The following is an 18,018-nucleotide window of genomic DNA, read 5'->3' as shown; positions in this document are numbered from 1 at the left end:
TTCCAGCACATCTCATTTTCCAGGACTCTGTGCAGCAGAAGATCTAATAGCAACAGCATGGGCACTAGTTTTCAGCACTCTCTCCTCAACCCGTGACACACATCTTCTCCATAGGGAGGACCCAGATGGGACAGGCAGAGCTCTCCACCCCTCTCTCTAGCTCCTGCTTTATAACATATATAGCACAGAGGGAAATCAGAGAAAGCCTCAAAGACAGGCAACATCTTGTCTTTTCTAATAGGACTTAACTTCAATTGGATCAGACTAGGAAGCAATTTAAGTTCCATGGTGCTGTCAAAAACAATAATCACATAGTCAGTTTAATGAGATCCACCAGAAACTTAATGAGAAGATCAGGAAAGGAGACAGTAAAACATACTGTATTTGAAACCACAGTAATCCCCAGTGGACAGAAAGACTAAATTACATGCCCAAGTTTCACCTGAGGAATTACATCAGACTCTGTAGATTGTGGAAAAACTGGACTTCATTGAACTAGTCCAGCCAAGTTGCTAAACAAGTAAGCAAGAACAATTCGGGTTGGGGGAGAGATCAATATCCAAAGTGGCTACAATGTAACGTCTGAACTGTCCTGTTTTCAATAAAAATTATAAGAAACGAAAAGAAACAGAAAAATGTAACACATACACATGGGGAAAGAAAACAGGAAATAAAAACTGTCTTTGAGAAGGTCCAGATGCCGGAACTGGCAGATAAAGCACTTCAAAACAACAATTACAAATATGTTCAAAGATATAAAGGAAAGCATGCTTAAAGATTAAAGGAAGGTCTGAGGCCAATGTCTCACTAAATAGGAAATATCACCCAGGCGTGGTGGGTCATGTCTGTAATCCCAGCACTTTGGGAGGCTGAGGTGGGCAGATCACAAGGTCAAGACATCGAGACCATCCTGACCAACATGGTGAAACCCCATCTCTACTAAAAATACAAAACTTAGCTGGGCGTGGTGGTGTACGCCTGTAGTGCCAGCTACTTGGGAGGCTGAGGCAGGATAATCGCTTGAACCCAGGAGGTGAAGGTTGCAGCTAGCTGAGATTGCACCACTGCACTCCAGCCTGGCAACACAGCAAGACTCCATCTAAAATATATACATATACATATATATGTATATATATATGTATATATGTATATATATGTATATATATGCCAATATAGATTTTTTTCTTGAAACCCAAATAGAAATTCTGGAGTTCAAAAGTACAATAACTGAAATGAAAAAATCATCAGAGGGGCTCAAAAATAGATTTACACTGACAGAAAAAAGAATCAGTGCACTTTAAGATTGATTGATATAAATTATGTGTTTTGGTGAATAAAGGCAATAAAATCATGACAAAAATTAAAAAGACTAAAAGAAATATGGGAAACCATTAAACACATCAACAAATGTGAAATGGAAGTACCAAGAGTGGGGGAAAAGGAGGAGAAAAAATGTTCACAAAAATATTGCCAAAAATTTCCAAAATTTAATGGAAAGCATTAACCTACACAGCTAAGCAGGTCAATGAACTCCAAGTAAGATAAAAATCAAGGATCTCTATCAACCCTGTTAATCATATTCACAATGTTAAAACACAAAGACAAAGAAGAAAATCTTGAAATTAGCAAGAAAAAAAATGAATCATCATGTACAAAGAAAACCCAAGATTGTCAGCTGATTCATTGTCAGAAACAATGAAGGCAGGAGGCAATGGGATGGCATAGTCAAAGTGCTGAAAGAAAAATCATGTCTAAGAGAACTACAAAACACTGCTGAAAGAAATCATCAATGACACAAACAAATGGAAACACATCCCATGCTCATGAATGGGTAGAATCAATATTGTGAAGATGACCATACTGTCAAAAGCAATTTACAGACCGAATACAATTCCCATCAAAATACCATCGTCATTCTTCACAGAACTAGAAAAAAAACCTCTAAAATTCATATAGAACCAAAAAAGAGAGCCTGCATAGCCAAAGCAAGACTAAACAAAAAGAACAAATCTGGAGGTAGCACATTACCTGACTTCAAACTATACTACAAAGCTATAGTTACCAAAACAGCATGGTACTGGTATAAAAATAGGCATGTAGACCAATGGAACAGAATAGAGAACCCAGAAGTAAAGCCAAATATGTACAGCCAACTGATATTTGACAAAGCAAACAAAAACATAAAGTGAGGAAAAGACACCTCATTCAACAAATGGTACTGGGATAATCTGCAAGCCACATGCAGAAGAATAAAACTGGATCCTTAATTCTCATTTTATACAAAAATAAGCTCAAGATGGATCAAAGAATTAAATCTGAGACCTGAAACCATAAAAATTCTAGATCATAACATTGGAAAACCTCTTCTAGACATTGGCTTAGGCAAAGAGTTCATGACCAAGAATCCAAAAGCAAATGCAACAAAAACAAAAATAAATAGATGGGGTCTAATCAAACTAAAAAGCTTCTGCACAGCAAAATAAATAATCAGCAGAATAAACAGACAACTCACAGAGTGGGGGAAATATTCACAAACTATGCATCCAACAAAGGACTAATATTCAGAATCTACAAGAAACTCAAACAAATCAGCAAGAAAAAAAAACAAATAATTCCATCAAAAAGTGGGCAAAGGTCATGAATAGACAGTTCTCAAAGGAAGATATACAAATGGCTAACAAACATATGAAAAAATGCTCAACATCACCAATTACCAGGGAAATGCAAATTAAAACAATTTTAATTAGATAAAATGAGATACCACCTTGCTCCTGCAAAAATGGCCATAATTTAAAAATCAAAAAATAATAGATATTGACATGGATGTGGTGAAAAGGGAACAATTTTACACTGCTGGTGGGAATGTAAACTACAACCACTGTGGAAAACAGTATGGAGATTCCTTAAATAACTAAAAGTGGAACTACCATTCCACCTAGCAATCCCACTATTGGGCATCTATCTAAAGGAAAATAAGTCATTATTATAGGAAAAAGACATTTACACACATGTTTATAGCAGCACTAATTTGCAATTGTAAAAATATGAAACCAGCCTAAATGCCCATCAATAAATCAGTGGATAATGAAAATGTGGTGTATATACGTACCATGGAATACTACTCAGCCATAAAAAGAAACAAAATAATGGCATTCACAGCAACCTGAATGGATTTGGAGATCATTATTCTAAGAGAAGTACCTCAGAAATGAAAAACTAAATATTGTATGTTTTCACCTGTAAGTGGAAGCTAAGCTATGAGGATGCAAAGGCATAAGAATGATATAATGGACTTTGTGGACTTGAAGGGAAGAATGGGAGTGGGGTGAGGGATAAAAGATTACACATTGGGTATAGTGTACACTGCTCAGATGACAGGTGCGCCAGTATCTTAGAAATCAGCACTAAAGAACTTATCCATGTAACTAAAGTAACAATAATGATGATGATGATGATGACGATGATGATGATGATGATGTCAGCAAGGAATCCTATGTCTAGAAAAACTATTTTTCAAACATAGATATAAAATAGGCAGAGCACAGAGGATTTTTAGGGCAGTGAAACTATTCTGGATGATATTACAATTGTGAATACATATCATTATACATTTATCAAAACCCATAGAATGTACAACACCAAGAGTGAACTGTAATGCAAACTATGGACTTTGGGTGATAATGATGTGTCAATGTAGGTTCACCAGTTGTAACAAATGTACCACTGTGGTGCAGAAGGTCAATAGTGAGGGAAGTTGTGCATTTGAGAACACAGGGGTATATGAGAACTATCTCTAATTTCCATTCAATTTTGCTGTGAACCTAGAACTGCCTAGAAAATAACGTTTATTAATTTTTTTAAATGCAGGTAAAATAAAGACATTCTAACATAAACAAAATCTGAGAGAATTTCTTCTGATCAGACCCATCTTACAAGATACATTGATATGGTTTGGATCTGTGTCCCTGCCCAAATTTAATGACAAGTCATAATCCTAAATGTTAGAGGTGGGGCCTGGTGGGAGGTAATTGGATCATGGGGGCGGTTTCTCATAAATGGTTTAGCACCATCCCCTTGGTGCTCTTCCAGGGATAGTGGGTGAGTTCTTACGAGATCTGGTTATTTAAATGTGTAGCACCTTCCCAACTTCTCCTGCTCCTGCTCCTGCTATGTAAGACGTGTCTGTTCCCCCTTCCACTTTTGCCATGATTGTAAGTTTCCTGAGGCCTTCCCAGAAGATGAGCAAATTTCTGCCCAGCATCATGCTTCCTATACAGCTTGTGGAACATGAGCCAATTAAATCTCTTTATCAATTACCCAGTCTCGGTATTTCTTTATAGCAATGCAAGAACAGACTAATACATACATTACAGTACATTCTTCAGGCTGAAAGCAAGGGAAACAGACTGAAATTCAAACTCAGACTAAAAAAACAGAGTACTGTTAAAGGTAACTATGTGGGTAATTACAAAATAGAGTATGTTAGAATAGTTCTTCTCCTTTATTCTTTTAACTTATTTAAAAACAATTACATCAAATAATATTATATAATAGTATCAACAAGCCTATAGCATATAGAAACATAATATATTTAACAATAATAGCACAAAAGAGATCAATGGGAACAAAGCTGTATTATTGTAAGGAATGACACTAGATGCTAACTGGAATCCACAGGAAGAAATTAAGAGACTAAGAAATGGAAAATAAGAAGTTCAATATAATGAGCTCTATATACACATTCTCACTCTCTTTTCTATTCCTTTCTACTTAGCTTTTTTTTTTATTTTTTTTTTTGAGACGGAGTCTCACTCTGTCACCTAGGCTGGAGTGCAGTGGCGCAATCTCGGCTCACGGCAAGCTCCGCTTCCCGGGTTCACGCCATTCTCCTGCCTCAGCCTCTCCCAATAGCTGGGACTACAGGCGCCCGCCACCATGTCTGGCTAATTTTTTTGTATTTTTAGTAGAGACGGGGTTTCACCGTGGTCTCGATCTCCTGACCTCGTGATCCGCCCACCTCGGCCTCCCAAAGTGCTGGGATTACAAGTGTGAGCCACCGCGCCCGGCCCTACTTAGTTTTTAAAAAGGCATTAAATTACACAGGGAAATAATTATAAAAATGTATGGCTGAGTCTATAACATACATATAGATTCAATATGTCTAAAAATAATAGCACAAAAGGGAGAAAGAGGAAATAGAAATATATAGAAGCAAATTTTCTAAATGTCACTGAAATATACTTGTCAGAAATCTGAGGTAGGTCTGTTAAGACATATATTGTAAACACCTACCTAGAGACACTTACCTAGAGTGATCACAAAGAAAACAACTAAAGGAATTAAAATGGTTACTATAAAATATTCTCTTGGCTGGGCATGGTCGCTCACACCTGTAATCCCAACACTTAGGGAAGTCAAGGCAGGTGGATCATTCGAGGCCAGGAGTTCGGGCGGGAACAGCCTGCCAAACATGGCAAAACTCCATCTCTACTAAAATCACAAAAATTAGCTGGGCACAGTGGCACATGCCTGTAATCCCAACTACTCGGGAGGATGAGGCAGGAGAATCATTTGAACCCAGGAGGCAAAGGTTGCAGTGAGCCAAGATCGTGCCACTGCATTCCACCCCACCCTGGGCAACAGAGAAAGACTAGGTCTCAAAAATATATATATATATGTATACAAACACATATCCTCTTAATTCAAAAGAAAGCAATAAAGGAAGACCAGAAAAACTAAAAAGACATGAGATATATAGAAAGAAAAAGCAAAATGGTAGAGGTAAATCCAACCATATTAATAATGATATTCAATTCAAATAGATTAAACAATTTCGTCCAACACAGAGATTGTCAAATAGTATTTTAAAAAATTCAACTATATGCTAGCTACAGGAGACACACATTAGACTCAAAGATACACATAATTTAAAAGTAAGAGTTTGGAAAACGGCATATCATGCAAACAGCCGCTATAAGAGAGCTGGAATGATTACACTAATTATCAGACAAAACAGACTTTAAGAAAAAAATTATTACTAGAGAAAAAGTGGCTGTTTTATAATGAAAAATGTTAATCCATCAGGAAGGTATAGCAAATGTAAAGATATATGCATCTAACAACACAGTTCCAAAATACATGAAGCAAAAATGGACAAAATTGAAGGGATAAATAGACGTTTCAACAGCAATAGAGATTTTAATATTCTACTTTTAATAATGAATAAAACAACTAAGCAGAATATCAACAAGGATATAGGAGACTTGAGTAACACTATAAACAAAATAGACATAAAAGAGATCCATAGACATTCCACCCTCTAACAGTAAAATCACATTCTTCACATGGACCAATCTCCAGGGTAGACCATATGGTAGTTCAAAAAACAAGTCTCAGTAACTTTAAAGGAATTCCTATTATACAAGGTATGTTTTCTGACCATAACGGAATTAAATTAGAAATTCATAATAGAAGGAAATTTCAGAAATTCACAAATATGTAAAAACTAAATAGCATACTCTTAAGTAACTGAGGATTCAAAGAAGAAATTTGAATAGACATATAATGAATAAAGAGATTGGATTAATAAATTTAAAACGTTGGCTGGGCCCAGTGGCTCATGCCTGTAATCCCAGCACTTTGGGAGGCCGAGGTGGGTGGATCATGAGGTCAGGAGTTCAAGACCATCCTGGCCAACATGGCAAAACCCCGTCTCTACTGAAAGTACAAAAAAAATTAGCTGGGCATTATGGCACATGACTGTAATCCCAGTTACTCGGGAGGCTGAGGCAGGAAAATCACTTGAACCCGGGAGTCAGAGGTTTCAGTGAGCCGAGATCATGCCACTGCACTCCCACCTGATGACAGAGCGAGACTCCATCTCAAAATAAAATAAAATAAAATAAAATAAATTTAAAACTTCCCACAAAAAAAAACACAGGTCCAGATGGCTTCACTGGGGAATTCTATCAAACATCTAAATAAGAATAAAAGTCATTCACAGACTCTTCCAAAAAATATAAGAAGACAGAACACCTCCCAATTCATTCTATGACACCACTATTACCCTGATACCCCAACCAGACAAAGATATCACAAGAAACGAAAACTACAGACTAATATCCCTTATGATTACAGATTTTTAAAATTTCCGTAAGATCGTAGAAAACTAAATCCAGGTCTATATAAATAGGATTATACACCATGATCAATGAGATTTATCCGTGGAATGCAAGGTTGGTTTACCATCACAAAATCAATCAATATCCACCATCCTATTAATGAAGGACAAAAGTCACAAGAGCAACTTCATCAATGCAGGAAAAGAGCATTTAACAAGATCCAATATCCCCCTATGATTAAAAACTATCAGCAATATAAGTAATTAAAAGAAATTTCCTCAAAAAAAGACATCTACAAAAAACTCACAGCTATGCAATGGGGAAATTATGAATTACTTCTCTTTAAAGGGAGGAACAACACAATAATATCTATCCTCAACATTTCTACTCAACACCGAACTGGAGGATCTAGCCAGGGCAAGTGAGCAAGAAAAAGAAATAAAAAACATCCATTTTTCTCATTCCAGAACAAGACAGCATAGAATCACACTTTCTCCCCTCTAAATACTACTGGATGCCCTGGAAATTATAATAGGCAATGCTAAAAGGACTTTGAATCCTGGAAAGAACAAGATAGACTGGCTAGGAACTATGACTTGAGGAAGTGACACCATGGAGATATCCCTAGGTTTTATTTTTATTTCTCATTTACTTCTGGACTGGACACTGGAGAAACCAGCCCAGAACTGTACATAGGCATAAACATAAATTCTGAGAAAAGCCTTAACTCTGCCCAAAGGAGCAGGAAATAAGAAGTCTAACAAAGACCTAGTGAGAAGCCTCCATCCTCATTCTATAACCAGGGCACTGGTAAGCTGCCCAAGCCACCAACAGCAGTAGCAAATTCCTGGGCCATACAGCCACATCTACACCCCCAGAACACTGGTGGGCAGCTCAATCCATCAAGAAGATATTGCAATCCTAAATGTGTACACATCAAAAAACAGAGCTTCAAAATATATAAAGTAAAAACTGAGAGCTAAAAGAAGACAGACGAATCCATGATTATAGTTGGGAAATTTAACACCCACTCAGAAATTGATAGAATTACTTGACAGAAAATCAGTAAGAATATAGGGAAACCGAACATGACAGCGACTGGGAGAAGTGGGGCCTAGTAGAGGGAGCACTATGTCTGTGGAAGTCTCCGAGGCAGCCTCTCTGGAGGAGCAGAAGGAAATGGAAGATACAGTGACTAGTCCAGAGAAAGCTGAAGACGCAAAATTAAAAGCAAGATATCCTCATCTGGGACAAATGCCTGGAGGTTCAGATTTCTTAAGGAAACAATTGCAGAAAGGGCAAAAATATTTTGATTCTGGGGATTACAACACGGCTAAAGCAAAAATGAAGAACAAGCAACTTCCTACTGCAGCTCCAGATAAGACGGAAGTCACTGGTGACCACATTCCCACTCCAGGGGACCTTCCTCAATGGAAACCATCCCTTGTTGCTAGCAAGCTGGCTGATGGAAAGAACTGAACTGCATGAATCTGTTAATTCCCATTATTTCTCCTTAATATGTTACTTAGCAACTTTTTATTTCCTTTCATTCACTCAGTCATTTGAGACTGACAGCTTTGCAGGTAGCAGTAGTGTGTGCTGCTATTGTGGAATATACATGTGTAGAGTTTTTGGTTAGTTTAACAGTGCATTGGTGAAGAGGACGTGTTAGAGCAACATAAGTAAGTAATCTACTTGAAAATAATTGTATATATATTACCTAACTCCTAGTGTAGTACTAGTTCTAACAAGTAACAAGCAAGTTTTAAAATTTTAATGTTTTGGCTTTCATTACTTCATCTTAATTACAGCTTTGTATGTTACTCTTAGTTAATATAATCTCTATTGTATTGATTTCTTCTATATTTTGGATTTTGTAAAACAGAAGTTTAAGATCACAAGTTAGAAGAAAGGTCACATATTTCAAACACTGCTAGATGGGGCTCCAAAGGATTCCTATCTCTCTGCTTGAACTTGAATGGCCTTAAACCTATTTCGGCTTTAACAGTAGAATTTTACTTGGGCAATATTTGCCCATTCTGGTGTAACTTATGTGACTCTAGTGCTTAACAGCTGCCGTTGAAGCTAATATTCTTCTTATTCAGTTCTGTAAAGTTAAAATACCTTTTGTTGTTGAAGATGTGAATAAACTATGCATGTGCATTGACTGTTGAATTCACTTTTATGTCATTTTTGTAAATACAATAGTTTTGCACAAAAAAATAAAAAATATATAGGGAAACTGAAAAACATCATCAATCAATAGAATCTAATTGATGTTTATAGAACATGCCATTCACAGTAGGGTGTGAAACACATATTTCTCAAATGTTCATGAAATATTCACCAAGATTGACCATATTTTGAGTCATAAAACAAACCTAAACAAATTTAAAAGACATGAAATCATACAGAATAAATTCTCTGACCATAGTGGAATCAAACTAGAAATAAATAATAGAAAAACATACACAAAAATTTTCAAACACTTGAAAATTAAACAACATACATCTTAATAGTCCAAAGATCGAAGACAAAATTTCAAAGAAAATCAAAAAGTACATAGAGACCAGGCATGTTAGCTCACTCCTGTAATTCCAGCATCCTCGGAGGTCGAGACAGGAGGATTCATTGAGCCTAGGAGTTCAAGACCAGCCTAGGCAACAAAGTGAGACGTTGTCTCTACAAAAAAATCAAAAAATTAGCCGGCTGTGGTGGTGTGGGCCTGTGGTCCCAGCTGCATGTGAGGCTGAGGCAGAAGGATCACTTGAGCTCAGGAGGTCAAGGCTGCAGTGAGCCAAGGTCACACCACTGCACTCCAGCCTGGGTGGCAGAGCAAGACTCTGTCTGAAAAAATAAACACATAAATAAAAATTTTAAAAGTACATAGAACTGAGTGAAAATGAAAACACAATATATCAAAATTTCTGAGATGCATGTAAAGCAATGCTAAGAGAAAAATTTAGCACACTAAATGCTTAGATTAGAGAAAGATCTCAGATTAATAATTTCAGTTTTTACTTCAAGAGACTAGGCAAAGAAGAGAAAAATAAGCCCAAATCAAGCAGAAGGAAGGGAATAATAAAGATTAGGGCAGAAATTCACGGAATTGAAAACAGAAAAATATAGAAAATTAGTGAAACAAGAAGCTGGCTCTCCTAAAAAAAAAAAATTCATTGAGATTGATAAACTTCTAGCAATATTAAAAAAACCCTAGCCTGGGAACTGGAATTTTTAAAAAATTCCCTAGGGGAGTCTAATGTGCATCCAAAGTTGAGACCTACTGGTAAGGTCTACAGGCCGATTGACTTGCTCCTTGGCCTGATGAGAGAAGAGATTTGCATACACAAAAAACATTGTATATATCCAACGGTTTCACCATTAAGAAAATACTGAGCCTGGCCGGGTGCAGTGGCTCACGCCTGTAATCCCAGCACTTTGGGAGGCCAAGGAGGGGGAATCTCTTGAGATCAGGAGTTCGAGACTATCCTGGCCAACATGGTGAAACCCCGTCTCTACAAAAAATACAAAAATTAGCTGGGCGTGGTGGCGCACACCTGTAGTCCCATCTCCTCAGGACTCGGGAGGCTGAGGCAGGAGAATTGCTTGAACCCAGGAGGCAGAGGTTGCAGTGAGCTGAGATCACACCACTGCACTGCAGCCTGGCAAGAGAGCAACACTCCATCTCAAAAAAAAAAAAGAAAGAAAATACTGAGCCTTCCCCATAGACATGATACCAATTAAATTCTATATTGTATGGTAACAGTTTATTTCTCTCTGGCCTGCATTTTTTTATTGTAAAATGGGGATGATAATACTTATCTTGAATGACTCTTGTGAAGATTGAATAAGTGATATGTACAAAATGTCCAGCCCAGTGCCTGACAGATAAATGTTTTTGGCTGCCTAGTAGTGGAAACCCCAACACAATGGACAATTGTCTCACAGAAGAGCAGCCCTGAAGGTTAACTTCAAAGATGCAGGATCTTCCCAGCTCTGGGTTCCTCCATCCTCAGCAGGTCAAGACTTAACTCTTGGGTTTGCAAAACATCATCAAAAGCAGCCAGGACAATACAGGCCTGAAGAACAAATCTTTCCTCCTTTGTGCTGCCTGCAACAAAATCCTGCCCCAAACTACCCAGCTGTCTGTCTCACTGGCTAGAATGGAATCCACCTTATTTTTAAATCATTCCCTAGGAAGGGGGATGTTGTCACCATAGATAGCTTAAAAGAGATGGAGACTTAAAAAAATATGATAGTCTCGGAGATTGGGAGTGAATTGTTTGGGGGTTGGGGCCTGGCCATAGGTGAATTTTAACATACATCCATGGCCGAGAACCACTGGCTTTCATGCCTATTAATATCATCATGGCTCAGTTGGTGAGAGAAACTGCAATGAACTGCCTGCAGTAGCTGCCACAGTGGCTTCATGTTAGAGCCTCCCATCCTGGAAGAGTGGAGATTGACTTAGAGCTTTGCTACTCAAAGTGAAGTTCATGGACCAGCAACATCAGCATCACCACAGAGCTTGTTTGAAATGCAGAATCTCAGCCAGGCGTAGTGGCTCACACCTGTGATCCCAGCACTTTGGGAAGCCGAGGAGGTGAATCACTTGAGCCCAAGAGTTTGAGACCAGTCTGGGCAACATAGTGAGACCTCATGTTTACAAAAAATTAAAAAATTAGCTGAGTGTGGTGGCATGCACCTAGTCTCAGCCACTTGGGAGGCTGAGGTGGAAGGATCTCTTAGGCCTGGGAGATCAAGGCTACAGTGAACTGTGATTGCACCAGTACACACCAGCCTGGGCGACAGGATGAGAACCTGTCTCAAAGCAACAACAGAAATTCAGATTCTTGATCCCCAACCCAGATCTACTGAAATCACAGTCTGAATTTTCACCAAATCTTCAAATGATTCTCATGGCCATTTAAAGATGAGAAGCACTGGTATAAAAGACACTTCTGCAGAATTTGGGTGCTGCATCTCACTTGTCCGAACCTTGCAATTACAACATAAATCATTTCTACATCTTAACTCCCATAACTCCCGGGGTTCATCTAACCATGACTCCTAATGCCTCACTGCCTGGGGACAGTCTGCTCTCTCTTAGCCTGTCTGCCTCTATCTCACTTTGAGAGGTAGGCGTAACCAATCCTTCTAGACATCCAACATGAGACTCCACCAGGGCGTGGATGTCATGTGGTTATTGTCTCAATAATCATGATACTACCTACCACAGGTCAAAATACCTATGAGATGCTTTGAAGAGTCAGAACTGAATAACACATTGTATTTGTCAGGGTTCTCTAGAGGGACAGAACTAATAGGATAGATATATATATGAAGTTTATTAAGGAGTATTGACTCACACGATCACAAGGTGAAGTCCCACAATAGGCCATCTGCAAGCTGAGGAGCGAGGAAGCCAGTCCGAGTCCGACAACCTCAAAGGTAAGGAAGCCGGCAATGCAGCCTTCAGTCTGTGGCCGAAGGCCTGAGAGCACCTGCAAACCACTGGTGTAAGTTCAAGAGTCTAAAACCTGAAGAACTTAGAGTCCAATGTTTGAGGGCAGAAAGCATCCAGCACAGGAGAAAGATGAAGGCCGGACGACTCAGCAAGTCTGGTCCTTCCTACTTCTGCCGTCTTTATTCTACCGGCCCTGGCAGCTGATTAGATGGTGCCCACCCAGATTTGGAGTGGGTCTGTCTCTCCTAGTCCACTGACTCAAATGTTAATCTCCTTTGGCAAGACCCCCACAGACATACCCATGAACAATACTTTGCATCCTTCAATCCAATCAAGTTTACACACATGGCACTTCTCTCTAAGCTTAAAAAGTATAAGAGCCAGATACAAAAACAACAACGTATTTGTAGCACTTTAAGCCTACAAGGTGCCTTTGTCCTTCCAAAAACAGGCTCAGAGAAGGTCTCCAGTTACTCAGCACCATGCAGCTGGGTGGATGGTACAGTTGGACTTTGGAATCAGGACTTTTTACTTCAAACCAAGATTGCCAGATAAAATATAGAATTCCCAGCCAGGTTTCTTGAAATTATTATTATTATTATTTGAGGTGGAGTTTCACTCTTGTTGCCCAGGCTGGAGTGCAATGGAGCAACCTCAGCTAACTGCAACCTCCACCTCCTAGGTTCAAGTGATTCTCCTGCCTCAGCCTCCCCAGTAGCTGAGATTACAGGTGCCCACCACCACACCCAGATAATTTTTGTATTTTTATTTTATTTTATTTTGTGACAGAGTCTCAGAGTCTCGCTCTGTCATGCAGGCTGTAGTGCAGTGGCACGATCTTGGCTCACTGCAACCTGTGCCTCCCAGGTTCAAGCGATTCTCCTGCCTCAGCCTCCTGAGTAGCTGGGATTACAGGCGCACACCACCACGTCTGGCTAATATTTTTGGTATTTTTAATAGAGACAGGGTTTCACCATGTTGGTCAGGCTGGTCTTGAACTCCTGACCTCATGATCCACCCACCTTGGCCTCCCAAAGTGCTTGGATTACAGGCTTGAGCCACCGTGCCTGGCCCCCAGCTAAGTTTTATTTGTTATACCTGGAAAAACTCAATTGCAATAGCTTTGCTGAGCAACATGGGCCACAGAGGAAAGGAGATTGGTAGGTGAAACTAGCTAGCACCCTGCACATCCTGCTTCAGAAGAGTGAAGAAGGATTGAAAGTACAGTATCCAGATTTAACAAATAAAAGTTTAAGATGTCAGTTAAATTTGATTTTCAGATAAACAATGAATAAGTTTAAATATATATCTCAATTATCACAAAGGAAAGAGACTAGGAAAGACTCTAAGGATAAATTCAAGGTTAATTTTCTTCAAACTAATTAAGTTATTATTGACCCAACTGAAACTCCTTAGAAAATTTTATGTTCATTCACCCATTCTCCGTTTTTCCTAGAAGAATAGCTGGAGCACTAGCCCCTGATTGGCACTCTTGGTCTCAGGCTCCAAGAAGGCACATCCTCATAGGCCTAGATTGTTCTTTTCCATGCATCCTGCAGGTCAGCCAATATCCATATATCCAACATCCATATCCAGAAAAAAAGTAAATTCCTTCATGATTAACACCTTTTTATTTTTAAGATGGAGTTTTGCTCTTGCTGCCCAGGCTGGAGTACAATGCACTCAGCTCACTGCAACCACCGCCTCCCAGGTTCAAGCGATCTTCCTACCTCAGCCTCCCGAGTAGCCGGAATTACAGGCACGTGCCACCACACCCAACTAATTTTTGTATTTTTGGTGGAGACGGGGTTTCACCATGTTGCCCAGGCTGGTCTCAAACTCCTGACCTCAGGTGATCTGCCCACCTCGGCCTCCCAAAGTGCTCGGATTACAGGCTTGAGGCACTGCTCCCGGCCAGCACTTTAAAATGACTTTTTATGTTTAACTTTGTTTTAGATTTACTCATTTAATCATTCATTCAGCATATTTATTGAGCACCTACTCTCTGCCAAGTCCTATGCACTGTGCCTGAGGAACAAACAGAAGGCCCAGGACTTGCCCCAAATGAATTCCCATTTCAGGGTGGGAGACAGATGTACATGATCTTGTGATGGTGCAGAGAGAGCAATGTCCACTATGGTGGCAAGAAGCATAGTCTCAGCTTTGGTAGTGCTTCTGGAAGAGTAGACGAGCTAAGCGAGTTGACAAGGAGCTGGCCAGGAAAAGGTGGGGAAGTGGGGGCCAGCAATGGGGAGTGCAGGAGTTGAGGCAGGTGTCCTCATAGAGCACAGTATGGAAGTAAAAATAGGACAGGGCGAGCACAGAATCAGAAAGGCTTGGTTTGGCTTTAGTATGTCATTTACCAGCTCCAATGTGCACATGGATTTTTAAGCCTTAAGGAAAGGCTGGGAGTAGAGGGTTGGGCCCCAGCATGACATTTTCTTCTGCTGACCCTGTTTCTATTCTGGGTCTTAATTTTACTGTCCATAAATAATCAGGGTTCCAAATAATCTTGCAGATTTCTTAGTTCTCATTACAGATTTTGCTTCACTCCTCTGCTCATACGTTCATACAGCCTCAGTGCTGAATTCAGGCTGTTTCTCCAGTTGAAGCTGGGGAAGAAGATTCTGTTTCTGCAATTACAAACAACAGTGTTATTCTTCAGGGCCACATTCTTGAGTGGAATCAAGGTACCTCCTTTACTAAAACAAGCCCCGGCTGCCTAAAAAATGCTTCTATGGTTTCAGGAAATGCAACGCAGTAAAATATACCTGCCACAATATTCAGGACAGTTAATATGCTTTGTCATTTTTCAGGTGCTAAATGGTAACCAGTTTTTTTTGTTGTTTGTTTTTTTGTTCGTTTGTTTACTTTTTTTTTTTTTAGAGAGAGTTTTGCTCTTTTTGCCCAGGCTGGAGTACAGTAGAGCAATCTCCGCTCACTGCAACCTCCGCCTTCCAGTTTCAAGCGATTCTCCTGCCTCAGCCTCTCAAGTAGCAGGGATTACAGGCACACACCACCATACCCGACTAATTTTTGTATTTTTAGTAGAGACGGGGTTTCGCCATGTTGGCCAGGCTGGTCTCAAACTCCTGACCTCGTGATCCGCCCGCCTCAGCCTCCCAAAGTGCTGGGATTACAGGCGTGAGCCACCGTGCCCAGCCATTAACCAGTGTTTTGAAGAAGAAACAGCCCTTTCAACAAAAGGTCAAGTTACTTCTTAAAAATTATGTTATTTTTTGTATGTGAGACTAATAGCTATAATTCTGAGAAACTATTTAATACAACACAGATCTGAGTTTATGTGCTGTGAAAACAGAAACAAAACATAATTGAGCAGGGCCCCCAAATCCTGTGGTCTACAATCAAAAAAAGGTGTCAGACGTCCTGTCTGATCAACATAAATTAATGTATTTCTGGGCCCCTGGTACCTTTAGGGCCTAAAAGAAATGTAGGATGGTAGAGTTGCAAACCTCATGATTTAGCCTGAGAAATCATGGATTGGAACACAGCTCTGGGCAGCCATGGCATGGCCTCAGGGGTGGTATTCGACCTTCTGTGCCTCAGTTTCTTCATAGGCCAAGGAGAGATAAGATCAACTATTTCATAGAATAACTGCAAAAATGAGAGATATTTGCAAAACACATAGAATAACTCTTGGCAGATATTCATTTCTAAATAAAGAACAACTCATTCCTAAATTAGGATTGTATCCCTAAGTATCCAGTGAATGTAATTGTTTTTGAGTAGACCTTTGAAATTTCTATACCTCCCACCGAACTGCTGTAGCTTTAAGATAACACATGAGCTCTGAACTTTTCTTTTACCCTTAGCTGCATCTAATTCTTTATGACATCTTCAACAATGGACAGGCTGTTTTATATTAATTCCTAGGAAAGGTTCACCCAGGTTCTCTGTACATTAAGATAAACATGAATCTTCAACATCTCATTCATGTTAGAGAATAGAAAGATCTCACTAAGGCTGAGGGATGGAATGAAAATGAATGAATTTGACCAGTCATTTAGCAGCCTGCAGAAAACGTCTCCCTAAGGACAATGCTGAGCAGAACTTTCAAAGTTATAGCACGTTTTCTTGTGTTAAGGAGTTTTTCTATGGAGAAGAGGCAGAAGGAGCTCAACAACTGCTCCTTTAACTTGATTTTCTGATTTTAGCTTGTGTATCCCTAGGGCAGTTCAGGCAGAGTTCTTCATATAAATCTCTTAGCTGGAAGGAGACCTCTAGGGTCTAATTTCTCCTGGAGATGGATGATATCTCAGCTTCATTCTTAGATTTGCTGGGAGGAAAAAGTCCCTTGGATTAAACACATGTATCCCTATAAATATAAATACCCCTGGAAGATAACTTTATCATACACATAGAAGACAATAAAAGTAATTTTATTTGGGGTAGGGTACAAACATGAGAACATGAAGGACCAGGGAGAAAGGTCACTGTGAAGATATTGAAGGGAGGGCTCCCAAAGATCAGAGTTACAGGAAGTAAACTTTTAGTCCACTACAAACATTTGTGTGTTTTGGGGAAACACTTTGAAGCTGCAATTCCTACCAACTACCCTCTGATCACCAAGAAGATTCTGAGTTAAACAGCTTTGAGGAGCATCCTGCCTTGCAAAATTTGTTCTTTGGGATTTGGGGATACAGAATAGAAAGGAAATGGGGGTAAGACGAGAGGTCTAAAGTTTAGGTCGGAAGGAGTGTTTTTCATGCTATTTTGAAAAGAGAGCTGTGGGTGCAGCTACACAAAAAGTATGGCAATTGATGGAACAGGAAATCGGTTTTTAAACAAGTCTTCGTGTCTGGGCACAGTGGCTCACGCCTGTAATCCTAGCACTTTGGGAGGCCGAGGCGGGCGGGTCACTTGAGGTCAAGAGTTCGAGACTAGCCTGGCCAACATGGTGAAACCCCATCTCTACTAAAAATACAAAAATTAGCTGGGCATGGTGTTGTGTGCCTGTAATCCCAGCTACTTGGGAGGCTGAGGCAGGAGAATCACTTGAACCTGGAAAGCAGAGATTGTAGTAAGCCAAGATTGAGCCACTGCACTCCAGCCTAGGTGACAGAGAGAGACCCTGTTTCAAAAAATAATAATAATAATTAAATTTAAAAATAAATAAATAAGTCTTCCTGTAATCTGTGAGTTCCGTGTCTAGTGTATGAGACAAACAAGAAGGAGTAAAGTTATTTGTTATTTTGTTTTTGGTGGAAGAATTATGTTTCTGGGATTTTGACAGTTTTCTAGGACTGTGCTACCTGGGCAATGGCTGCATATGCATTCCAATGATACTGTGTGACTCACGACCAAGTGATTTTACATCTGTAGAGGTAGCTGTGGCAAAGAAGAAAAAAGGCAGGATCTGGGACAGGAGGCTGGTCTTGGCCCTGTCACTATGAGCTGTATGAGGGAGGA

General features: G+C 39.6%; 1 protein-coding gene across 1 annotated transcript; it reads left to right on the top strand.

Moving 5' to 3' along the window:
• The first annotated feature begins 8,252 nt into the window (after positions 1-8,252).
• Positions 8,253-8,600, top strand: LOC116484221 (cAMP-regulated phosphoprotein 19-like). The gene has a single exon (XM_032753617.1). It carries the CDS (start codon positions 8,253-8,255, stop codon positions 8,598-8,600), a length of 348 nt encoding a protein of 115 aa, XP_032609508.1.
• Positions 8,601-18,018: the final 9,418 nt, after the last annotated feature.

The sequence above is a fragment of the Hylobates moloch genome, unplaced genomic scaffold (assembly GCF_009828535.3).
Source record: "Hylobates moloch isolate HMO894 unplaced genomic scaffold, HMol_V3 SCAFFOLD_15, whole genome shotgun sequence".
NCBI lineage: Eukaryota > Metazoa > Chordata > Mammalia > Primates > Hylobatidae > Hylobates > Hylobates moloch.
The sequence above is the reverse complement of the archived record's forward strand: the minus strand, read 5'-3'. Positions and strand labels throughout refer to the sequence as shown.